Source organism: Corvus brachyrhynchos, unplaced genomic scaffold (genome assembly GCF_000691975.1).
Source record: "Corvus brachyrhynchos isolate BGI_N302 unplaced genomic scaffold, ASM69197v1 scaffold1120, whole genome shotgun sequence".
Taxonomy (NCBI): Eukaryota; Metazoa; Chordata; class Aves; order Passeriformes; family Corvidae; genus Corvus; species Corvus brachyrhynchos.
The window spans coordinates 730540-757391 of record NW_008235737.1 but is presented as its reverse complement, the minus strand read 5'-3'; the positions used below and the strand labels follow the sequence as shown (position 1 = coordinate 757391).

Below are 26852 nucleotides of genomic sequence, written 5' to 3'. Positions count from 1 at the left end.
CTGCTGATATACTTGCATATTACCTTTCAAGCTATTAAAAAATATTAGGAAGGTCTTAACCTTTTCGCTTTGTTTCATTGACCATTTCCTAAATTTTCAGTTTCCAGCTACATTGATTCTCTGGATTTTAGGTGCAGCCTTCTGAAGGCCTGGATCTCAAAAAATGCCTTGTGCAGTTATATTTTCTCTTATTTTCTGGGTTAAAGCTTGGATGGAGCAAAATCTTTAATGTGGTCTTTTCAGTCTCTCTGGTGCTTCCAACTACTTGCTGTTATAATGTCAAAAGTTAAATCTTGTTTCTTAGTGAGAATGAGTTTCACACTTCTCGAAATAAATTTAAGATGGGCTGCTTGCTCCCCCATATCCTATCGTTGGAGGTAAACTGCAATTGCTTCTATACTGTGTCTGTATACTGTCTTTGTGGAGTATCAGGTGAGTCATTTGGACTGGCTTATCCCCTTAAAAGCAGGGATGCTCCTGGCAGAGTTTAATGTGAATAAGGGAGCAAAATTAGTTCAGAATCATTGTGTTCCTTGCATTGAGCTCTTCTCCAGTCTCCTAAGAGAAAGAGGAATTTCTCTTATGGAGATTTTCTTGTTCTTTCATCCCCGAATGGAGCATCTCTGTATTCTCATGCAAGGACCATTTAAAATGACTGGTATAGTGGAGTCTAGACGAGTGTACAAGGGTCCTCATCTCTTACATAGGATGCTTTCTGCAATGTGTGTTAGAGTCCAGACAGATTTACTGGGCTCAGGAATCATTCAAAAGTGCTGGGAGAAAGTGGAAAAATGTTGGGATTTCTAGGACTTCAAATACGAAAGCATTAGGATCCACAGATAAACTTCCCACATTTTCTTATCTCACTGATGTTTTTACAGCTACACTGGAGAAGATGAAATGATGGCTGCTAGAATGAAAGATTCTGTCTTGTCTTCCAAGTTTTTAGAAAAAGTTGATAGAAAATCGGGTTAAATATTAATGGAGTTTCTGAAACATCTCAAAATGTTTAGAGATAGCACCATAGTACAATTCTGTGAAAGATAAGCCTTTTGTGACAAAACCTTCAAAAAAGAGGTCCCATGGGAATACATTTCCCATGGTATTTAAACCAGCATAGGCAACTGTAGTGTCAGGATGCCCCTTCTGTTGCTGCCTGAGAAGCAGAGCTCATGATTGTTGGGTATTTTCTGTCCATTTTCTTCCAATCTGACATCTAATTGGTATCTAATTCATATCTCCGTAATATCAGTGTTGTAGTAAATAGGCAGCTTAATGTGTGGTGATTGCATGTTTTATTTAGGGCAGTGTAAAACTTACTCTGCTCTTTTTGACAGCTGTTTAAAAGATGTGTATTTTTTACTTGTCCGAAGTCTGAATATTTATAGGTGATTAAAATAAAGAGGTTGTTTAGCAGGTGCTGACTGCAATTTTGTAGCTGCAGTATCATAATCACTTCATGAGGTTTTTCTGTTGAGGAAATTGTCTTTGTTTAATGCTAAAGGATGTAGGTAATCTGTCTCTAATGCCAAATTATTTCAGGGTGTGCACTTCACTTTTTCCCCTACATTTACGTAGATTGGAAAACTGAATGTTCCAAACAACTTGTGGAACAGTTTCCATATCAACTTTTATGTACTAAAAATGTAATTAAAATTGTTCAACCTAAAACATGAAAAAGAACTCAAATTTAATTTATATGGATTTTTAAAAGAAAATACTGTTTCTTATTTAACTGTTTTTGTTAGCATGGTGAATTTGAATTTATCCCGGTAAAAGTCAGTGGCAAGCCACTGTCACCTATTTAAATGTAAGTAGCTGGAACCATGAGGAAATACTGAATTTGAAGAGGTATCTATTCACACACAGTGCTTTTATGCCTTTTGAGTGAATTCATGGTAATCAGGTTGTTAACATAAACAATGCCATCCCATTAACTTCTAAGGTAAATAGCATTAGATGCAAACATCTTTTTTACATTGCTACATGACTTGATTTGTTCTGCATATGGAAACACTTTAAAACTTTTTTGCATTTCCTCTTTTGTGTAAGTGGCTTATGACTCTTGTTATATCTCATCTTTTACCTGCTGTGTCAGCTTTGCATCCTTATCCCCTGTGCACTGGCCTGTGTTCTTCCCTTTCCTATTTATCACTGACACATCTGGAGTGGTGACATTCTTATTCCCTTTTCTGGGTTTATTTTAAAGCTAGAGGAGGTGTTTCTAAAGAGGGAATATGCTTACTACTACTAATTCCTTACAGTTCTTTATTTTCCCTGCAAGATGACTGGTGTGTTTCAATAAAAATGAGTATTTTTGTCTTGGCACTGGTCAAATATGCCCAAGAGAGATGATTCAAGTGTGTAGTTGGGGAGCAGGAAATGATGGAAGGCATTTGGTAAGGATTTCATGATGCTATTACTTCTGACCAGCTTCTGAAAAGTTATCAGATAAAACACTTGCTTTGGTTTTAAAGCCATTGAGCTTTGAAAGTAACCAAACAATGGGAATAGATTTATAGCTATTTTTATTGCATCTAGACTCTTCTTCCTCAATGCTTATTTTTATTTCTAAAATGAAAGTCTGCTTATATCTCCTGGCTCAAAGAGACGGTCTCCTACAAACACTTTTTCTTATACTTGAGAAACATTACAGCTAGTCTAACTGTTAAAATTTTATTGTTTACCTTAATCCAAATGTTTGGTAGAGCGTACAGAAGTGATCTTTTTGGCTGTTTGATCATAGGACATTGCAGATGAGATAAAAGAGATTTGGCTTTTGAAAGAATCAGGTTCGATTCTATGATATGCTTACTGTTCTGAGCCATCTGGGGCAATTTGGGGAAGATATGCAACAGCAGATATTTTGCATGTGAAGCTTTTAGTTGAAGTGGTGAATAACCTTGGACTGGGTATATCCAAAGCACTGGTGTTGACCTATATCCTGTTGTGACAGCTGAGAGCAGCAGGTTGGAACTGCTGGATGAAATCCATACCCAGTTGCCCACTGTACTTTCTTCTTGTCACTACACAATGTCAAATCAAAGACATTTTTTTCTTTCATTTTTTTTTAAACAGTTGCTTATTCTAGCTGTTTACTAATTTAAAGAGAAGATAGACTTAGTACCATGGTAGGACCACGGGAAAAGTAATTTAAATCACTGGCAGACTATGTCCAGTCTGAGCATCCACCCTACATAACTAGGCTGAGGTGGAATACAACTTCCAAATAAAATAAAATAATGCTTTTTTTTCTCATTAGCTGTTTTGGTGCCTGCTGATTTTGTTGGATCTCTACATCAAGTTGTAAATGGTGTGTGAAATAAAACACTTCTCAGTTGATGGATATGATCCTCATGATTACAAATGCTCTTCAAATTACTGTAGTATGTTTTGTTTAGATCAGACATGGAAGTCTATGTGGTGCATAATGTTCAGTTTAGAAAGGAGATAGAAAGAAGACCAGTAGGAACTGGATATCTGGGTACTGCTACTGGGCTTAATACTCACTGGCCAGTGTTAATCCCCACCCCTCTCCTCTAATTATGAAAACAAAAATTAGAGACTTGCACATGACTTGTCAGCAGCATTCAATGCAGAAATTCATTAATTCTTGACTCTAAGCTTGAGATCCAGCTTCTGGTGATACAGTCTTATTTAAAAAAAAAGTAAAATCTGTCTTAGCTTGTGTATCCTCATTACATAGCTTTCACTGAATCAAATGAATATTCACTAAATGAATATATGTATTAGGTGAATGCTTAAAAAGAAAGAAATGTGTTCCAAAATGTGGATTTTCTAAAAGGGTAGTATGAGTTTTAGTCTGTCGTGTTTTGTAGTGGCACTTTGGTATGATAATGTCATTCTACCCTTTGAGAATTTATACTGTCAAGTGAGATAGGGCTTGGGATCTCTGTGTGCCTCTGAAGTGAAAGAATGGAAACTCGGCAGCTCAAAGTCATTTTGGAATCAGGCTTCCTTAGTGATTTCAGTATATAGACATGAATCATGACTCAATAGCTACTAAACCAGCGGTGTCTACCTTATCTACCTATCTATTTATCGATGTGTTTTTAGCTCCCAGCATAATGCTCCTAGTCACCCAGATCGTGTCATTGGTCCCTATGCTAAACCCAGATAGAAAACAAGACTCTCCCTAACACATTATCCTATCAAACAAGGAAAGCTGAGTGCAATGCAACTTTCAAAGTGCCCTGTATGAACATGATAGTAGTACTGTTTGAACCACCTGCACCATTTTCTGGCCATCTAGGAACAATATCTGTAGCCAGGCTGGAGTGTACTTAGCTGGGCAGAGCCAGGGCCTTTGTCTCTGTAGAGCAAAGGGAAAAGGAAAGCAAGTCATGTTCTTTCTTCTTTTCCACACGGATCCTATAACAATAGACACCCGTATTCCCCGTACCAGCTGTACTTTTTGTGTCTGAAGCTGTTGCCAGCAGATGTCAATTATTTTTAATCACTGTTTTATTTTCTTGATGTAGTTTTAACTTCTGCACCCCCACCCCTTTTTGTAGCCTTAGTGGGCTCAGGCAGGTTACAAGTACAAGATGTCATTGTAATAATCACTCTGCAAGGAAAACTGAAGGAGTAAAACAAAGCATTTGCTGCAGTGAAGTGTTTTTGTTGTATACAGCCTCTCTACTAGGTTTTGCAGAGAGGATCACTTCCCTGGTGAATGCTTGAAGAAAGCCCTTGCTGATTAGAGGTGATGAAGGCCATCACTTCTCCCTCTCCTTTTGTTTTGATTCTGTTGTTGTTAAGCTGAGGAGCTGATGCCTGTTGTGTGCTCTTTTCCTTGGTCTCTATGCTGGCATGCTCCCATTTCTAAAGTGAGCTCTACCAAAGCAGCTAATGGTAATTTGCATCTATAAGTGCTACTTTAAAGAAAAGAGAGATAATTTCAATGTGTGCACATGTGTTTGATTTATTCTAGTGGTTATGTGCTATTTGCTGCTCTTGTGATTGAGGACTGCCCATTCTGTAAATGTGCTTAATACTTTGAAAACTTGAAAGTTATGATGGCACCCCACACAATGTCAAAATGTGCATTTGAAGTAAAAGCCCAGCAATTCAGATCATCTGGTCTTGTTCATAGCAGGTAAAAGGCTGCCTTGATGACACTTAGAGCAAATGAATTTCTCTCCTGCAGTCATGCACTGAATAAATTGCTTGATCTAGTTCGGTACAAAAGGACATGATCTATAAATAGTTAACAGAGCTTTCTTCAGGATAAGTGATCTATAGACTGGAACTCTCTCTTGGGGTCTTTTAAAAAAGTAAGTGCTGATATGAACAAAAGGAAAGTTTGTTTTAAAAAAAGGCCTTTTTAATGAGATTGAAACTCACATACTTTAACTTCCTTTTGAAAGCATCTGGCCAACCACTTCAAAAGTCCAAAAGGCTAACCTTACAGAGACTTGAAGAAAAGAAAAAAGGTCAATCTGCTAATCTGATGTGAATATATTGTCAATAACTGAAAATACAAGATAAAACAGCTGGTTAATTTGAATCAAAGAAATTGCTGTCATATAAGCATCAGTGAATTCAATTTTTACAGTTTTGGGCTTAAAGGAACTTCTTTTTATGACATTTTTATGCATTTGTCGATATACCACACTGTTGGCCACAGGGTCTCTCTGTCCTATATGCTCTTTCATGCACTTTTTTTGGCAACTAATCTTGCAGGTTTTTAGACTGTTGGTATTTGTGATAAGCAAAACTTCTAAGACATTTTAGTGTGCTAAAGGAAGCATCCATCTACCAAATTTTCATCATCGGGTATTTTAAGAGGGAAGAAAAATTCTATAAAATCATAGACTCATTAAGGTTGAAAAGTATCTCCAGGGTCATTGAGTCCAACCTTTATTCGAACACACCTTGTCAGCTAAACCATAGCACAAAGCCTGACTTTCCAGGAGAATGCGGTGGGAGACAGTGCCAAAGGCTTTACTAAAGTCCAGGTAGACGATATCCATGGCCTTTCCCTCATCCACTAGGTGGATCACTGGGCCATAAAAGGAGACCAGTTTGGTCAAGCAGGACCTGCCTTTCCTAAACCTGGCCTGACCCCCAGTTGTCCTGTCTATGCTGTGTGATTGCACTCAAGACAATCTGTTCCATAACCTTCCCCAGCACCAAGGTCAGGTTGACAGCTCTGTAGTTGCCCAAATCCTCCTTCTGACCCTTCCTGTAGATGAGTGTCACATTGGCCAACCTCCAGTCATCTGGGACCACCTCAGTTAAGCAGGACTGATGACAAATGATTGACAGTGGCTTGGTGAGCTCTTCCACCAGCTCCCTCAGTACCCTCAGATGGATCCCATTAGCCCCATGGAGCTGGGAGTGTCTCTGGCACAGCAGGTCACCAACTGCTTTCTCCTGGATTGCAGGGGCTCTGTTCTGCTCCCTGCCCCTGACTGCCAGCTCAAGGGCTGGCTGTCCTGAGGAAAACCAGTCCTTCTGTTAAAGGCTGAGGCAAAGAAGCTGTTAAGTACCTCAGCCTTTTCCTCAGCCTTGGTTACAATGTTCCCCTCAGCATCCAATAAAGGATGGAGGTTTTCCTTGGCCCTCCTTTTTTGTTGTTAATGTATTTATAAAAACACTTTTTATTATATTTCCCAGCAGTGTCCAGATTGAGTTCTAGCTGAGCTTTTGCCTTCCTAATTTTCTCTCTACATGATTCTTGTACTCTTCCTGAGTTTGCTGCCCCTTCTTCCAAAGGTCATAAACTCTTGTTTTTTTCCCCTGAGTTCTAGCAAAAAGCTCCCTGTTCAGCCAGCTTGTCTTTTGGCACATAGGGATGGCTTGCTCCCATGCCTTTAAGATTTCCATCTTAAAAGTATGTCCAGCCTTTCTGGACCCTTTGTTAATAATGGTGGTTTCCCAAGGGACTCTGAATTGTTAGGTTTTCTTTCCCTGAGTTGAGACCAGTCATCTTGAAAGTGCTCTCAATATGGATTTCCCTGCAAAAGCCTGTATGATCTTGGACACCAGGCTAGTAGATGTCAGTGTATTCTTTATTTTTGCAAGGTGCTGCACTTGGGTTGGGTCAACTTCCAGGTATCAGTAAAGGCTGGGGGATAAATGGATTGAAAGCAGGCATACTGAGAAGGATTTGGGGGTGCTGCTGGATGAGAGGCTTCATGGGAGCCAATAGTATCATGGACTGCATCAAAAGCAGCATGGCCAGCAAGGTCGAGGGAGGTGATGCTGTCTCTGTGCTCTGGTGAGATCCCACCTGAAGTGGCATCAACCTCACAGACTTCTATGATAAATTGACAGGATTTGTGGTCTAGGGGAGAGCAGTGAATGTAATTTACCTTGACTTTAGCAAGTCTTTTGGCATGATCTCACCCAACAAAATAAAAAGCCAGTTGAGTGGTCAGACTCAGTGGGCCATGGTTAATGGGTTGTACTCTACTCAGAGGTCATCAAGGGACTACAAGGGTCTATATTGTGACCAGTTGTGTTCAACAACCATTTCAATACCTGGAGGCAGCAGTAGGAGCGCACAGTCATAAGATTTACAGGAGACAGAATTGGAGAAAGTTCTCAATGCAGTCAAGGGCAATGCTGCCACCCAGTGGGACCTCGACAGGCAAGAGGAATGGGTTGATGGGAACTTTGTAAAACTGAGCAAACTGAATGTCTGTCTTGTAGACGCAGTATTTGATGTAGTCTGAGTTTTGAGTAGAAGGATCTAATGACCTCCCTCTATCTGCAGACTACACCTCTGTTAACAGAGCACAGGGCACTGATAGCAGCTTTTGGCGCCAGGGCATCCTGCTGGCTCAATCACGTCCTGCTGACGTGTCTGCCCACATCTCCAAGTGCTTCTCCACAGAGCTGCTCCTTAGCCAGTCAGGTTGTAATGTATCTTTGCGATGGGTTCATCCTTCTCACATGTTGGACTTAAAAATAAGTCTTGAATCTCACAAAGTTTTCATTAGCCCCTCCCTCTTGCCTGTCTAGGCCCCCCTGGATGGCAGCCCTGCTCTCGAGTGTTTAACCCAGTTTTGTGCCATCTGTAAACTTGGCAAGAGTACACTGTCACCTCTTCCAGGACATGGTCCTGGAAAATGTCAAACACTTTGAGTGTTATCAGACCCCAGGTCACTAGCAAATACAGTCCAAAGAACAGCAGAAAAAGCATATACAAGAAGGAGCTTAACTAAGAAGAACTGCCCACATGGGAAATCTTACTGGGTTTCTTTGCATTTATGCATAATTCATTTGCATTTATGAATGACAACATGTGAAGTACTATTTAGTTGCTGCTGTTTCCTAATGTGGCAGATATGACTCTGTTTTTGTTCAAGGTTCTTAAAGACAATGTGGGGAAGTTAGAACACGTTGTATAAGAAGACCTAATAATTTCCAAGACAACTCTGCAAATTACCACAAGTTCTTACAGGCTCCAGGTAGCCAGTAATTTTCATGATAAAGGAAGTGTGTTGTGGTTATTGGCTATGGGAATATATAGAGAGATGCAAGATAGTGTTTGAACTCTTCTGCTGGCTGGGAAAAACTTTTTTACATTAAAAACTAGCAAAATATTTTACAAAATGCCTGGGGTTTCGTGCATCATGCTTCTGAAGAAAGTCTTGGGCTCATCAGCCTCATAAAGACTTTCCTCACATTCTTGAGGTTGCATGGGACTGCAAAAGGTAAGGGATGATAGCTTTGAAACAGGACAGTTTTCACTTGCCTTTTCCATTCTCATGTGCTTCTTTGTTGGCTGGACAGTAGATTAAATGAGAATTTAATGCATTTTGTGAAAACTGGGAACCAAAAGCCGCTTTATCCAACTCAATTTGGCTTAGTCTGAGATCACTGCAGACTGCTGCTGAATAATGCTGCCTACAGCTGGACTTCTATTGCCACACTGTGCTACAAGTCCTCTGGCCACCTCCTCTTCTGCACAAGAAGCAATACCTATCCTTTACCTCATTCATAAAAATGTAAAGAATCTCATTGCTGTTTGGCATGGTGCAGTTCGCAGTGATGGAGGTGATGAGTCTTCTGCTTGGGACTGTTACTCTTTTTACAGAAGAGGACAGCTTTGCTTTATGTAGGCTTGAACAAAGTCCTCAAACATATAAGCTACCTCGCATTTGCAACAATGATGCTTGCTGCTATTGTTCCTTCCTTGCAGGAATGATTTAAGGTTTCACGTTGTAGAGCCCTTGCTACCCACTGGATGTGCCTTAGATTAATGGCAGTTGAAGGGATTGGAGGCTATGACAGTGAATACTGATATGTTTCCTGTGAAGAGTAATGTCTGTTTTCTTGAAAAGTACATCTTCATGGGCAGCGGTCTTGATCAGAGAAAGACCTTCAGCAGGGCAGGTCTGCAGAGGGTGACATTTTATTTTGTAGATAATGATTGATTCGGGAATGCCATCACTTCTGCTGTAGCAAGAGGTAGAATTTAGGGCTGTAAGTAATATGGCTAAGGGTGGCATAGCCAAGTAGTTAGGGCCAGGACTCTTGAGTTGAACACCATGCTGAGAGGCAGAATTGAAACCATGGGATTAAATCAACAGACTTAAGTTAGTCAGACTCAAGGCTGGCATGAGGAACTTCAGGCATAATGTTTTGAAGCATCAGGCAGGAAACAAATGCTTCAGCTGCCCTCCAGTCTCCTGGAAAACCACCTTCATTTCCAGGAGAAAAAAAGTGACATGTGCCAGATGTACGCGAGACTCTGCATTAGTAAATTAACAGGGCTATAACACTCAGGCTTGTGCTGCCTTCTTTAATTGCCTGACATGCACACAGAATGCCAAATTATGTTCTCTAAAGGAAACTGAATGCAGATTATGCTTTGCAGCTCTTTGCACTATTGGTTAGCTGGTATCTATCTTGCTGAACATCAGGAACTCACTCCACAAGAGGTGAAGGGGCTGCTACTTGTGTAGTTCAGGTGCATGCCAGCGTAAGTCTGCAAAGTTGTGACAGTGGGGTAAGCTGTTGACCTTTTTCTACCATTGTGTCTTGGACTTGTCACTCTTCTTTCTGAGACCTCATTTACGGTAGCTTTTGTATTGGAAATAATTTTAAAGGACTGTGGCTGCTTTTATCTTTTATGTCCTTACCTAGGGACAAACAAACCTTTTAAAAAAGGAATATTTCACCACCACTATGCCAGTGGATGTAGTGCAGCAATGCAAACATAGCTACTGTAGATGCACATACACATATGTGTATGCTTGGAACTGAGTAGTTAAGGATAAAGCTAGACTATATAGCTGTGGTGTAAAGCACAGTGTGACCCACTGCAGGAGTGAATTCACTGGGATCTTCTCCCTACAGTTCAAGTGTTAGCATCCATTGAATGGTGATTTGTTCTCGGCTGTTTTAGGAGCACAGAAGCAAAGTAAGATGCAAAGTAGTCAGTGTAATGTCATTAGTTAATCCCCATGTCTGCCTTCATACCCTAAACCCCCACCCCCAATCCCCCAAGCCTAAAGCAAAAAGGTCCTGGTTTTATTGCGGTATTAGGTTCAACTATGACATCCATTGCTAGAGGAGGAATGAAGGCAAATGCAAACTTCTGACGAGTTCTTTTGCTGTCTTCTCTCTTCCCCTATTTCGCCCTGCTGGTCTTGCTCGACTGTTGGCTGTTGAGCTGCAGAAAGAAGGTTTGCTCTGTTAGGTAAAGTATTGGTTTGATTTCAATCCCCATCTGGTTTTTGGTACACCAAGTCCCATCTTCCCCTTCACCCTGCCTTTTCCCTCATTTGTAGTAAGAGTAACATGGTCACTACATGGTAAATATCTTACCCTCAGTCCTTGTTAATTTTCTCTGATATCTTGACCTCCTGTCTTTGTCATCCTACCTATTGGAGTATAGATAGCTAAATTTCCTTGGGATTCTCTTGGCTTTGCATCCTCAGTTGGTTACATGCAGTGCTAATAACGCAAAGGTGGTGCGGTCAATCCCCATATAGGCCATTAACTGTAAGAGTTGGACGTGATGATCCTTGTGGATCACTTTAACTGAGAATATTCTGTGATTTCTATGATCTTCCCCAGTTGCACATGCCATGGTGAGCTGCAGGTGAAGGCAGCTAAGACCCTGTAGCTCCATTCTGTGAGAAGACTGCTGCAGTTTATGGGATATGCATTAGTTCATATAACCCTTCCCCTGACCCTCTATTCTTTCTTGAATAGGGAAACCGTAATAGTGGCAATATATTGTCTGCTGGTTTCTCTATTGCACATAAGCAGCCTAGAGTGCCACAGTTTGTTTAGACTTAGCACCTGCTTGCCGTCTCTCCTTTCAGGGTGGTTTCAACTAGAAATGTTTTGATACTAACGTAATCTGGAATCAATAATGGCGAGACTTGTATAGACCCTTGTGAGGGATTTTGGACAGGTCATTTACAGCTGTGAGACACTTGGTTTACTTCTCCTTTGCTCATCTGTACAGTGGCAAAAGAGCTAATGATTAAATTGAGTTTGTTGGTGAGGTATTGACTTGCCTCCTGCCCCTGGAACACCCTTTGCTAGAACTGTAGATAGCAGCTATAGATTTTCTGTGAGGCTGTGTGTAAATCCTACACTGCCACAAGCAGTGCAGTGTACACTTGAAGGTTCTTTTGGGGACCAGTAGCCTGGTCTGCTTTGATGCTATCTCACCTCTATCCCTGGACACACATGGTAAATGATGTTTTCAGACCCAGACTCCATGCAGACAGTCTTTCTCTGGTTTTAGTGATAACGACAGAACTTTTTAAACAATTACCTTACCAAAGTTCAGTTGGTAATCAAAGAGGGGTGAGATAGAGCACTGGATTTGCATTTCTCCATTTGGAAAGTCTTTTTCAGATGTTTCTCCTAGTCTCAATAAAAACAGTATTTGCTGATACGTGTTTGCTGAGAGCAGGCTGGGTTCACCAGGGTGTTCCAGCTGCTCTGCAGTGCTCTGGAAATACAAACCAGCTGCAGGTCTGGCTTAACTGAAGCCAGGTTTCTGGCTGGTTTGCATCACTGGAGCAGTGTAAAGTACCTGAAGCATGCCAGCTAATCTGGCCTATTGGTGAACCATTATAAATGACTTGTTTTTCTTCTTGTTCTTTACATGTAACTTTATTTATAGTTAAAGCCCATGGAAATTGCGTAGATTGTATCACTAAGGCCAACTTCGTATTCTGAACTAAAGTCTATAACATTTGAGGGTTTTTTAAGCCAGAACTTTTTCTTCTTAACTGAAATAAATTTATCAAATTACACACTGCTCCTCTGCACTTGTTACGGATTTCTTTTAAGATGCTTCTTCTTCTTCTAAGATGAAATAATGATAAGTCTGAGACCCAAAAAAGTAGGCTTTATAAATTTTATTTTGTGAAGTGTGTGCTCAGCTTTTATTCTAAATGCATTAAATTTTTTCTAGTTTATTGAGAGTGTATGCAATAGTTGTGTCATTATCTCTATTGTCTGAAATTTACTGATTAGAAAATATTTTGGAGATTTTGAGAGAGGAAAGAAATTGGCCAACCATGATTTTTCTTCTGTTTATGGTAAATTATATAACTGAAATCGTAGTTACCTACCTTCAATAGTATGATGAGTGTTCAAAACATGCCATAAAAATTCATCACTAATTGTATTAGTCCATATATAATAAATTTTTTCACAATCATCTCACTTTTTTCAGAACCCAGAATTTTTTGCTCTTCACCTAGAAATATTTTTGTATAATGAATATGGGATGGTAAAAAACCCCCCACTTTCTGGATAAGCATATTGGCGTTCAAGTCAGAAATTGTATTCCTCTGATCAACTGTATATTGAAAGAAAACATGTCAGAATTTGCAAAGTTTTTCTAGACTTCGAGGCAAAACACCGAAGAATTAATTACTGCCTCATATTAATTAAGATAACAATGCAAAGCCCTTCATTAGAAGCATAGGAAAAGTTCTTCCTTGGTCCTTGGAGAGAATATTATATGCAAGCCCTGTTGTGTGGGTTGCAAGGTGTCACTGGAATTTATATGCATTACTTGTCTAATTGCAGTAAATGTAGCATGTCCAGATAGGTTTAAAAGTTGGATGGCTGTTTGTTACTTGCTGGAAATCACTTGAAACCTTGCTACTCAGAGGCAGCTGTTCACAGGTCCTTCACCTCTCCCCAGAGATAGCTGGAAGACTCTGTTGTTGGACCCTGTCTTTTATGGCAGAAGCAGTAAACATGACAGGTTGTTTGGGAGCCATCTGTTTTAAAATGGTTGCTGCTTTGTATGCAGTAATGAACTTGAGATCAGTTTTCTGTCTGTCTTCATAGTAACAGCCTTGTTTGGTGTCACAACAGGTGGAAGTTGATGGGATGAAACTAAATGTGACCAGCGAGTGGAACCTGGCTTCACCCTTGTTGTCTGTCACCATTGATGGCACTCAGAGGACTATACAGGTAATCTCCCCAAAGTGTCTTTGGGCATACAAATAATACTGAAATGTGGGGTCTAAACTTGCTGCATCATAAAAATTACGTGATGTTGTATAAACAGCATAATGTTTCTACTTTGAGACAAATTCACTCCACTAAAGCTCTGGATGCACTCAAAATTACTTATCAAGAGTTTTGAATATCTTGCTTTTAATGAGAAGTTCCTTATTTAGACAGAAGTTTACCCCAGCTTATAGGTTCTCTTTACTTAGTGGCTTGGGAGAAGATAGAGTTTCTTAATCATGTAAAAAATAAGAAAGGGTTTACTGAAAAAAACCCAACCAACCAAAAAACTAATCAACTGAGACAAACCAAAAAAACCTCCCTCCTAACCAACAACAAAAACCCATGTGGTGGCCTACAGTAAAATTAGTGTCTTCCTCATGTTTGAGTTGTGTGATTGTTACACTTTTGGGCCTTTGCAGTTTGAAAGTCACAGGACAGCATCTCCCATGTAACATATTTTTTTTTATACTTTAAAGAAATATGATTAGTTCCATGATTTGAGAGGATAAACATAGAAAACATCCCAAACTTACGTGGCTCTAAGAAAAGAGGACTGAAAAGGTTGAAGTGGTTGTATATGCTTTCCTTCTGAACACTTATGTGTTAGAAACATAAAAAAGAGAAATGAAAAAAGAGAATGCTTTTCTAAATGTAACCACATTCAGGATTTATATATTTATTGACAAATCATTTATTTACAAATATCTATTGATCCTGGCAGTAGTGAAAAACAAATCAAAACTGACTGAAAGTATTTTTCTGCATACACCAGTATCTATTGCCTATATATTTATCAGTGATGCAATGGTCAGATTTTTCATAATTTACAATGAAATGTGTGAGTTTAGTTTTTCATTTTCACCCCTGGTAGATTACCCAACTGGAAATACTATTTTTGTTCTGATTGAATTTAAAAGACTGCAACTTGAAAATAATAAATTATTCTTTCAAGGGTAGTATTGCCTGAGAGTGAAATTTTCATTATGTGCCTGTAATTCTGGACTTAAGTTCTGTAGATTTCTTGGGAGGTTTATGCTAGCCTCAAGGAGTGTGTATGTCTAAAATAATTTTCTATTTTTAGGTGTGTTTTTCTTTTTTACTATTTTAGTACTGGTCCATTTTGGTGCCACTTTATAAAGTACATTCCTAATTTTGAACAGGAAAAAATACCAATGTATGAATGTATAAAACCTGCCTAGGTGAAAAGCATTATATTTAGAATGGATAACTGTATGCACAAGACCTCATTGCAAACTGTATTACTACATGACTGGATATATAACTAATAGTAGTAACACAATTTAGCTAATAATAGTTGAACTGGTGCATAAAATTAGTTTCAGAATTAATGATCATATGATCTGAGGAAGCTTTCTTCTAGGAGCTGAGCCAGCAATAGTGTTACTTGCACTCCCTGAGTACAACCAAACCCTATGAAATACTGCAGATCTAGCCACAGCAACATGCAATGAGCTGACTGCATGGTATCTAGCCAACAGAATGTGGAATAAGCACATATGTTGTTTCCTTCTCAGATTTTATCTGCCTTTGCTTTTAGCAAAGAAACTCAGTAGCTTGAGAAGTTATTAATCTTTTAGTGTATATATGTAAATTTGTGGGAACCTTAAACTTGACCTCTGCTATTCGCTCACTGGAATCAAAATTGGTTTTTTGGTTATATATTTCTGTAGACTTGCTCCACTGCAAGAACCAAATTAGACAAGTGTATTTCTGTAGGTCAATTTGTCTCCAAAAGCAATTGACCCCTGAGTCTTGAGGTATCTTCTTTCTGCAAAACTTAGCCCTAGAGCCATTTAAGCAACAAATATGGATGAATCAAGTAATTCCAGCTGTGCTTTATTAATTTTCAGCCAATCTAATTTTTCTTCATAGTTGGTTTCATTCTTCTAAATTTGCTCAACCAAATACAATCTTTGTGAACATTTTATTTCTTTGAAGGTTTCATTTATGCACCTTTGGCTTGATCCTGTGGTCTGGCCACAATCTAGCAAAGCACTTAAGCATAGAAACAGGAAATAAATAATTTTAAAATGTCTTGGTTTGAAATATATTTATGTAAATTATAGTCTAGACATTTATATTGTTACATATCTTTTGCATGTTTAAAAATAAGTAATTAAGCATGCTTCTGTATTTTCACTCCTCTGCTAAAGGCTCAGTGAGAATTAGAGCAAAGCAGAGCACCAACTCTGCTGCAGAGTTATGAAGGGCCTTTGAGTTTAAAACCCATGTTTTCTAGGACAATTTCTAGAGTACGGGACCTAAGAGCTTGAGGAGAAGTATATGCCCTGGTCACAGTCTGTCTAGGGCATACCAGGGCACAACAAGGATGTGTGGCAGCCCCCCTCCTCCTGCTTTTGTTTCCTGTGTGAGGAAGCCCATCTGCGTGTGGCAGATGGGAGCTGCGGAGTGCCTGGCCAGGTCCCCAGATGAGAGTGGGACCAGAACCCTGGGGTATACTGCAGGTCCTGTGGCTGCAGCATAAGGGCTCTGAAATCTTTGTGCTGCTTTGGCTTACTGTGAAATCCGTAGGATGTCATACAAAATGATGAAGTGATGAAAACTTGGGATCGTTTGAGGAAGAGATTTCTGAGATAGTCTCCAGGGATGGGGGTGTGGGCAAACCCCATGGCATTTCTTGTAGTGCTCAGATTTCATCATGGGATTTTTTTTGTGGCTGTTTTTAGTAGTTCCTCAGCTAACCCCAGTTTCTCAGCATTTTCTCTGCTTTTGACTAGATTCTACCTCTCATTTGGTGAGGCTGAATTTAACACATCCTGAAGTGTAGGATTTTGCTCACCAAACAAATTACATTTTTTTGTACAGAAATACTTCACCAAAATGGTTTCCTATACTTGTTTCAAAGATGTTAATGATTTAGAATTTAACTTACAGCTAACTATTATGAATTTGGACTTAGCTGAAAATCAAAGAACTACAGAAATATAGTTACAATACACCTTCCTCAGATTTGAAGGCATTGGGTTTTATTTAGTTGCAAATGTATATTTAAAATACTTATATATATAAAACAGGATTTGAATATGATATAACCTTTTAGACAATATTTAGAATAAAAATAAATGAAGAAATGAGGGTTTCAATGATTCCTGTGAAGAGTTGAGTGGAAAAGGGGATGTTGATTTTTAGCTGTGGAAAAGAAAAATAAAAACTCCAGTGGAAACTGGAAGGGAAAGTGGTGCCTCAGTATGGTGTCCTGGAAAGTAATGACAGTTGGAAGAAAGATAACGGGCATATTTTGGGTCAATGAGGGCATTTTTACTCCTCTGTCATGTCCTCATGACATACAAGTAAGCTAGTTTTCAGTGAGCGCTGTGCCTGTAGAAGTAAGTTGTCTATGACCTCTTCTGTCTCCCAGTTCATATGGGCTGGGGAGCAGGTGGAAGGGAAAGAAGGCATAAGGTGTCTTTTTCAATAGAGTTTGAACATCTTTTAGTCTTCCTGGGAACTAGAATCTAAGGGGACCTTAAGATAAATCAAGGAATCCATGAAGTCCAGCAGATGGACTTGAACCTAACTGCAGCTCTGTCCTTCCTACAGTCAGGTTGCAAGTAGGTTCCTCCTGCTGGGACACTGCACAGGAAGATCAGGTATCTGCAGAGTGAGCAGGTTGCTCCAGGGAAAAATGCATGTAGGAGGAGATCCTCAAACCAACAACTACTTGTGTTTGGGCAAGTTCTCAAAAACCACCCCACTGACCATTCAGATTTGAGGGTGCTCTATGGCAATGCTACATGGACAAATTTTACAACTGCTTAGTGCTGTTGAATGCTGTACCTTCATCGATCCCATCATCAAACACTCAACTCATCCTTAAGCACCTTTTACTTGCAGATAGTTCCCTGTAGCAAAAGGATGCTGAGCCAGAACCATAGAATGGTTTGATTTATTTGTCACCATCTTTGCCAATACTTTTGTACCCCTTAGTTCTGTCATATGCACCCAGCCTTTTCACTGCCAAGCTGTCGGGCCCACAGCTCTGCTATCTTGCTGTTATGAAACCTTCTAGCCTCTAAAGGTAGTGTAAGCATTCTGCCTGGACACTGGAAAACTTTTCGTGGCTTTTGGCACCTTCAGCAAAGCATTTTTACAATGGCATTGGTGATACCTTCTTTTTTATTTCCTGGCTTTCAGAGAATTAGTCTCTGATGAACTGTAGCTCTGTAGGATGTAGACAGAACTCAACTGGACAAGGCCCTGAGCAGTTCAATATCACTTTGACATTAGCCTTGCTTTGAACAGGGAATATGACTACCTGATTTCCAGAGGTCCCTTCCAGCCTAACTGTTCTGTGTCTGTTGGGCATCCCAAACTCTACAGTAAAAAGGTCTTTATCAGTCACAGCAAGGTGTAATTAAGAGAATAATGGAGTTGCTAAACAAGAACATGATCCTGTAAAGCTGAAATCATCAGTCTCAAGCTTCAAGTGTTTTTGTGAATGAAATAGATGAAGATTTATCAGGGGAGCTTTCTCTACTTAGTGTTAAAGGGAATTTGGTGATGGCATCACTTATTTTTTCATTTAATTTATTTATTGCATCAACAGTTGCAGCAGGAGTAGTATATTCTGCATCCTGGGGTATGACAAATGTAAGTGCTTCTCTGATACAATGTTTCTTTAGATTATTATTTTGGTCTATAATAACAAAAAATGAGAATGCTGTAGGTTATGAAGTCTTTGTTCCAGGGAAATGTCTGACAGGAGAACAAAGCCTATGCCCAAGTATTCATTTCCTACAACTCTTTAGAGACTTTTTAAATATGTGTGATTTTTTTACTTTTTTAAGAAAAATTACCTTTTTTCATTTTGCTGTTTTGAGATCTCAGATGTAATCTGTGATAATGATATGATACATTATATAGGTTTTCAATCTAAAGTACCATTACCTCAGAACACTCATTTTCTTAACCTCTGAAAATTATTTTGGGGAGGTTTAGTGAGCAGTGTTCATGACTGCTTGACAGTCCATTTTTTAGTGCTGCCAATTACTGCACATACTCTGCTGTTGTCCTTTAACCAAGATTTCAAAATTATTCTTGCTAAGTTTCCTCCAGGAGAGGGACTCAGAACGATCTGCAAACAGACAGAACCTTAGTTATCCTATACCCACATAGCTGTACTTTTGGGTAGAGAAAAGCCTGTGTGAGCCCCAGCACTGAATTCCTGATGGCCCACATTGATTAACCTGTAGCTCACTCCCTGTTTTATTTTCAGCCTGTTCCAGTTACGGCTAACCTGGCCAAATCTGGTACAAATTTCTGGTCCATTGGTCAAATGGAGAATATGTGAAGGGAAGGGGAAAATTAAAGGAAATAAAAGCTCATGAAATTACAGCAGCAGAACTGAAAGCACACACCATTACCTTTACCAATTCTTTCATGAAAATGAATATATTTTCTTTTTTTCATTCAGGAAGGAAATGAGTGATCAACTGATATGTTCAATCAATCCCTCTGAAATGGGATTTGTTTTATCCTGTTTTACTCAAGATGTTAATAAAATAGTATTAGTTGTCATGGTATCTTATGCCATGTTTTTTTCATCTTGGAGCTATAAATTTTCAAGATAAACAATATTCAGGATGAATAACTAGAAGGACTCTGTATGTGTCCAAAGACCAAAGCATTGCATTGAGTCACTGGCAGACATTTTAGTTTTATGATATCTAAACCCTGAAAGATGAGAAATGGTTCTCTTGACCATGGTAACACATGCAGAGAGCAAAGGGGAAGGAAGAGGAGGGGCATGAGAGTGAGAAAGGACTAAGGATCCTGTAAAGGATTTGTCTCAGGGCAGTCACAGACATTATCAGATCTAGAATCACATGGCAGCATTTTGACTACATAATTCCCCCCTTCTAGTAGCAAGACACATCATGGCATACCAAAACAAGGGGAAAGCTTGCAGAAGTTCTAGTCATTTTGTGATTCAATGTAGTAACAGCAAAAATTTAGAAGTTCACAGAGAAGACTAAACTCCTAATTATTGTATCGTTGTAAATTCTGGGCTGAAGTACATGTCCTTTAGACTAATTCTTTACTAACACCAAATAAACAGTATTTCCTGTGGATGTTTTCTTTAGGTTGTTGTTTGTGGGGTGCTTTTTGTGGGTTTTGTTGTTGTTTTTCTTGTTGTTTGTTTTGTTTATTTTTTGTTAGTTTTAAAGCCTGTCATCTACTTCATTGTAACACCTGCCTACCTCAGGATTAACGGAACACATGTACATACTTAGAAGGCACTCTCTGTATATGTAATAGCATACCTACAGTGGTTTTAATATTTAAAAAGCTTTGCAAAAAGAAGTAACAAGTAACAGTCACATTGGATATCACATAAAGAAATATTGGGAAGGATCTGTGTTTCTATTTGTCTGTTTATGGGAGGACAGAAATTCCCAAGTCATCTACTGCAATTGAATCCCAGGCATTAAGAGAACTTTTAAAAGTGATATGGTGCCTCAGCCTCTTAGAAACTGCACCTGCACAATTATCTGTGTGGATTGACACCCTGTAAGCCACTCACCCTGTATTTAACATCTACATTTGTACTGTTTAAGAACAGATTCCATCTAGTCCCTGGAAAGGGACTGAGATAGCTTGCAACAGGTGCCAGGGAATGCCAGTATTTCAACTTTTTGGCAGGATTCCTTTTAATGGGAAAGACTGCTTCAGTACAATGCCACTAACATCAGTCTTAGATATCTTTCACAAGTCAAAATGCTTCACACACAGCAGGACATGATCATCTCTCTCCCTACTTGGGTGACTGCTGCCCTTGTAAGAACCTGGAAAATGTGGACGTGCCTTGAGGAAGAACAACTCACTGGGTCTTCATTTGCTATAAAGTGTGAACTGAAACTAATAATGGCTAAGGGTAGAGCAGTGCACAAAATCAGGCTAACTTCCCATCTGCAGCTTAATGCTCTAAGGGGAGAGAATGATGGCACCACCAGTGTAGAATGTTAAATTGTGAAAAAGTAGGGTGACTGCCAAAGTGGAAAGGCTTGTGAGGCTGAACAAGTCTGCACATACAGTGCAATGTAGACAGTCTCCAGCATGCAATCTTGGTCACATTGCTAGTCTGTGATTACATCCCTTGACTGGGATTTTGCATGGTGGAAAGGCAGTGCTGAGATGAAGTTCTGCTTTCTAGAAGGAGAGGGATAAGGAGACTGATAACATCAAATCAATCACCCCTTTTTGAGGAGAGGATGACTTAAACGTTTCACAGCTACTTCTGCAGCTTTTTCCTCCTTTCTGACCCAACTGTGGAACTCCAAAGGTAGGAGTGACTTAGGTGGAAGATGGAGCTTTCCAGATGTCCAAGCACCCTCCTGTACACAAAATCTCATCAATTCAGATTAGACTAGCAGATGAATCTGTTCTAACTTTACAAGGTAAAATACTGTGTGGGTTTTTTTCCTGACTTCCCTATTGTGGGAATGATTTGTTTTATAATTAAACCCATCTGGGGATGATTCTGGCCTGTGTTTTGCTAGGTGAAATTTTAAAGAATTTTTGAGTATTGGCCAAAAAGTGGATAGCATCCTCCATTTGAAATTCCTGGCATAAGATGTTCAGAATTTGTTAGTGAGCAGTTGAAATGAATCAATAGGGGCTGGGCTGCAAGAAATTCTGCATCCTGAAAAACAGCACCATGCTTGGAAACTACCAGTGTTTCACTCAAAATTTTATTTATAGCCTATCCATAAATTTTCTGGGCTTGTAATTTTGTTTTTGGTTTGGTAGTTTGCTACATGTTGTCCAACTGGTAATATAGTCATGCCATAGCTTGAAAAAATTGAAAAAATGTTGGCTGAGTGACAATCTGTGCATTTTCTGTAAGAAAATGGTGTTTCTGTAAGAAATGGTGTCCAGCTTTTATTTTTAGCAAATAAAGCCAGTATAGAGTAGTTCAAGATAAATGTTCTTGAGAAGTGTGTGTACCTATTTACTTACCTGATTGCCTTTGCTGGCTCACATTAATTCTGACCTTGGGGGATATCATTACTTTTTCATTTGTAAGCAAAGGGAAAAAAATTGCTTTTGATCTGTTGGAGTTTCTTTGGTTTTGTATCATTCCTTCTCTGAAGCTGCTCCCTTCCAGTAGCTTGGAGAGTTTTAGAGACCAGAAGACTTGTGGGAAATATTCTAAGATCTTGTTGTTGTCTAATAATGTCTATGTCAGTTAAGAATGTTTTTCATTAATATATATTTTATGTTTTCTTGAGCTGCTTTATCCTTCTTCATGTAAAGGTTGTTATCATTTTTATCTGCGAGTGCTCATCCATTGCAGGCTTAATGCAAAGCTGATTGTAACCCTATTGCATCTTACAATGAATACATCATTGATACCCAACTAACTGGAAATAATTTTCTATGGCAAAGCAGAAGAATTTAAAGTCAGATCACACTAACCTCTTGTAATTTACTGGGATTTACAGATTAAAATGATTATTTGTGAAATGACTGTGGTATAGCATACACAAGATAGAGGAGGAGAATCAAACACATTTTGTATGATTGTATGGACTTTTTCTATTTTTACATGTGTGCATAAGCATTTTGTTTGTATATACATAGCATATGCAGTATAACATACTGTAACCTGTGTGTGTAAAAATACATATAATATTTATGTAACACTCACACTCATTTGACAGCTTTGAGACTGCAGATGGATTTTTTGAAGTTGTGATTTTTTTTCAGATTTGTTTTAGCTTGTTACTTTCTCATAAGGAAAGAAAAATATACTTTTAACTCATAGGATACTAATTAAGTTAGTCTGAAGCTTTGTCCACTGAATCAACCAGAAAAGCATTGGTTATATCTAAGATTGCATAATTTATGTCAACAGTGTAATTTTACTGTATTGGCAGGTAAACACATGGGTATGTTTTGTCTTTGAACAAATGATAAATTTCCCTTGCCTTTTTGGTGTAAACCTCCTAGCAAATAATTTGCGATTTATTGGGAAAGCAATGGCAATGCATATAATTAGCTATTCTCTATTGTTACCTCTATTTGATTACTTTCCTGCTATCACATGCAATATGAAACTATCTATTATGAGGTATAGAATATGTAAATATCTAACTTTACAAGAGAAACTGGAGACTGGTCCTTTTTCTAAAGAGGTGGGAAATAAAAGAATAATTGTTAACCATGTCCTTTCATTTTCTTGAAAACATCAATTACGTTTACAAATCCCAGAAACACAAGCCTGCCAGTGGAACAGAAGTAACTCTTTTCAGAAAAATCTAATCACATCTAATAGCTGAAATTTATTTGCAACTGTAATTTGAAACATTAATTATGATAATGTTCTGACTTCTTTTGTAACATAGTTCTCAAAAGCCTGGCAGTTCTCTTTCTGGTCGTGCTGTAACATATGTTTTGTGACTTGGAGAATTTCTCTACCTTTCTTTCTTCTTTTTGTTTTTTTTACATACACCCATGAGGGAAATTTCTTTTTCTCCTCTTTCTTACCTATTTTCGTCACCTTCCCCATTGCTCCCCCTTTCCTGGATGTTAATTTAAGAGATGGATTTTAGTGCTTATACTGACTTTAGATGTGTTCGACACTGAATGAATGCTTTATATTTTGGACACAGCAAACAGTAGCAGTGAGGAATTGCTATACTGTGATACCAGGGTGCTCCAGCAGTGTCAGAGCAGGAAAAATGCTGCTGCTGCTATCTTTGTCTTGTCTTGAGGCGGAGGCTTTAGAAGGTGCCTTCTTTAAATACATATTTATTTGGCTTTATTAAAGTGGTTATTAAATTATTTTTGAAAGAACTTAGTTTTTGCTATGCTAGCTTATTTGGCTGTGAGTAAAGAAAATCTGTGTGAGGAAATACTTTAATGATGTGCTTTTCAGTTGAGAAAAGTAAGTCAAGTTGTCAAGATACCTGGCTTTACTCTGAAAGCCTTTAAAGAAAGTGACAAAAGGGCTCTATTTTTCGTTTTGTTTTGTTTTTTAAGTTGTGTTTTTCTGTGTGACAGGGAGATTAGCCAAAAAAATGGAATTTTTATTAGGACATGAAAAGGTCTCTAATGACCCTTGAAAGCAGACAAAAGGGTAGCACAATAAGTGACAGAACTCTAACGAGGGTGGAGGGCATTCCAGAAAAAAAAGAAATTAAATCCTTTAATTTTTCAGCTTGCCATTTTCTGACAGCTTATCAAGTGGTTGGGACTTGTTTGTTTTGGCATGCGGTTCATTCATTGTAGGCAGCCGGTACTTTGTTCTTCTTTGTGGTTTCCAAAACCTGATTGTGTTTATCCTAGACTGTGGGAAAAGTGTATATTCCTGTTTCCTTTATAAAAGTAAACGTCAGGTTTTGTATGAAATTTTATTTCCCATATTTTCCATTCCATTAATCATTATTGTTGAAATATGTCAGGCTCTGGCACATCACCCTTTGTTTTCATATGATTGTACAGATTGCAATGTCAGTGTGTGACCTGTTAAGTCAAAAAATAAGCATGTTTGGGCTGTAGTAATTATTACTTCATAAAGTGTAGCCGAGGAACATGCACCATTAGTGAAAAGGGACCAGGATTTAATTTATTGCTATTAAAATTGTTTTGGAGGATATCTAGCTATTGTTGGTGTAGCACTTTCTCATTTGGTCTAGAGAAGACAAGACTTAGGGGAGCCATGATAAGGGCTCTTCATATACCTGTAGGTAGCTGTAGAGAGGAAGGGAATAATCTGTGTTTCCTGTGTGTAATGAAAAAGAGGAGAATTAATATGTGTAATAAAGTTGAAGTAAGGGTTATTTTAATCAAATACTAGGAAAAAACTTCCTAATTGTAAAGATGCAGAACACTGGGATAAATTGCTTGGGGAGACTGTGAAATTTTTGCAATTGTAAGATTTTGAGAATGAGTTAGAAACACATTATTTGGGAGTGACACTGGTGTGCTTTGATTTTGTTAGGAGTCTTAGGCTAGAAGATCTCTCAAGATTATTTGCAGCCTCATTCTTAGGATTTTTTGTCTTTAAAATGCTGAAGGTTTCTGTGCAGTTCTTTGCAATAATACTCATCTTCTCAGATCTGTGCTTTAGTACTTTTATGTACACTTGGCATTGTGTAAAATCAGGGCGGTGTTCAATGACTCGGGACCGATGTGGGCCATAGTTTAAACAGTAGGAATTAAATGTGAGAAAAAACTTTTTACATTGAAGGAGAAAACAATTCACAGGAAGAAAGAATTCGTGATATGTTTTGCATATTTAAGTTATGTTTAATACTGTGTGAAACCAGTAATGTATTTTCTCTTACATTGTCTTGCGGCTTACTGACAATGTAGTATTTGAAGACTGTTTAATAACTTCAATCAACTCCTGAACCACAGTAGGTGACCAGACATTTCATAAGGTCATTTTTTTTTCTGTTCTCAAAGCAGCATCATTGGAGGTTTGCATTTTAAAAAGAGATTAAAATGTCTCTCATTAGGAGAGAATGAAGATAATATTTAATGTGAGTAACAGGAATACAGAATCACAGAGATGGCAGAAGCCTCATTATTCATGACATTCGAGCACAAGGTTGCTCTGTGTTGTACTTGGCCATATTTGCCTTCATTGTCCTTCAAAAATAAATTTTATTGAGTTGACTGAACTAAAACCAAAATCTGAGATGAAGTATAATTTAGACTTCCAGTACTTCTGTTGAAGGAATTTATTTTATCTGTTTTATGTATAGATTTATGTATTCAATTGTTTTTGATTACTTTACAGTGATGTGACAAAGCAAATGGAATGGTTACAAATTTTGAGTTGCTTTAATCAATTCTTACATTTGTGTTTTTCAGCGGATTTCTCGGAATGCCTCTGGAGAGACAAGCATTCAGTTTCTAGGCACAGTGGTAAGCATGTAATAACTGTATTGCAAAGAATTAAGTTGGTAGAAGAATATAATATAAACAGAAAGTAGGTAAATTACACTTTTACACTAAAGTGTAAAATGTACACTTTAGTACATTTACACTTGTAGATATGGGGGTCAGTATTATGTGTAAGTATTCTGAGTGTAACAGGTGAATGTAGGCCAACTGAAGCCAACTTCCAAGGCACAGTACCTGTGTTCTACCTTTCTGTTGATTCAAGTCTGCATCTGTTTCATTTAGAAGGGATTTTAAGGTAGCTAGCTGGTTGTAGAGTTGTAAGCTTATTGCAATATACTGAGGTTTGATACACATCAGGATCAATCCCACTCTTCTTCACCACATCAGCTTTCTGATCTCTATTGCTTCACTGTATTACATACCCCTATATCCCAGAGTGGGTCAGTAACTGTCTTAGGAAAAGACTATTTAGTAATGCAAAGTGTTCTGTTCTTTTCTCATTCTAACCAGATTTGGTAGCTCTGTAGTTCTCTCAGATTTTGTTTGCTGGATAGAAGTATGCCTAAAATCCTAATCAGATTTTATACCATTAGACAGAATTTACTGAATAAAATTATCCTTTGGAGCAGTCATGTATAATATACAAGTTTTGTGTTTGGTTATGGATGCTTATAAACATACATGTGATTGAAGCAACTTCCAGTTCTGTGATTTGCATGATTAAAATGCAGTCATTGAATTTTTTGAAGTTCCATGTGTGTCTAAAAATAGTTCTGAAAATGAAATAAAATTGAAGGATCCTCTAAAGTAAGTTGTCCTGCTTGCTGCCCACAGATTTCACTGTAGTGATGTTAGCAGTGAAAAGCCTAAGAATGAAACATTCCATGTAGAATTTAGTCCTAACATCTTTGTGCACTATTTGTTTTGGACACAAGTGGATTAGGATTGCATATGATCATGCTTTCATTCTACTTACTTGCGATTAGTTCTGCTACAAGTCCTGTGAAGCCATTGTTTGCAAGGTCTAACACGCTAAGGGTAAACTTAACAAGAATACCTTGCATTTATGTTTTTTCCTTACATGTTTGTTTTTAGAAATGAAAAGTACCCTTCATATTTTTTACTTCTATAGATACATCTCTGTGTACACGTATTTATTTATTTGTCTTAGTTACAAGCAGAGTAGCAGTAACCTAAAGACATAAAAATGAAGTTTTGTTCTGCACTATTGTATTTATGATGGTGCTTCTGCTCTGGAGTTGCAACCTGTGTATGTGAGATTGCTGCTAGGTGGTTGATTGGGTAGTCTTTGTGTGAGAAAATAATTACTCCAAGTAGATAAGATATAAACACAAATGCGGCTTGATAATCTGACTAGATTTTAATTGATTTCTCTGTAAGGGGGTGCTGTAGCAGGGAAAATTCTGATTGTGTATTTTGTGACATAAAATGTTAAACCTGCTGTTCAAATTAGATAT

General features: G+C 38.3%; 1 protein-coding gene across 2 annotated transcripts in view; it reads left to right on the top strand.

Moving 5' to 3' along the window:
- The window catches only part of PCCA (propionyl-CoA carboxylase alpha subunit), a 275875-nt gene that overhangs the window by 190334 nt on the left and 58689 nt on the right, over positions 1–26852 (top strand). For both annotated transcript variants that reach the window (XM_017733890.1, XM_017733951.1), the window contains exons 20-21: positions 13336–13434; positions 25342–25395. In XM_017733890.1, coding sequence (XP_017589379.1) covers positions 13336–13434; positions 25342–25395 — 153 coding nt within the window. The remainder of the gene's footprint in view (positions 1–13335; positions 13435–25341; positions 25396–26852) is intronic.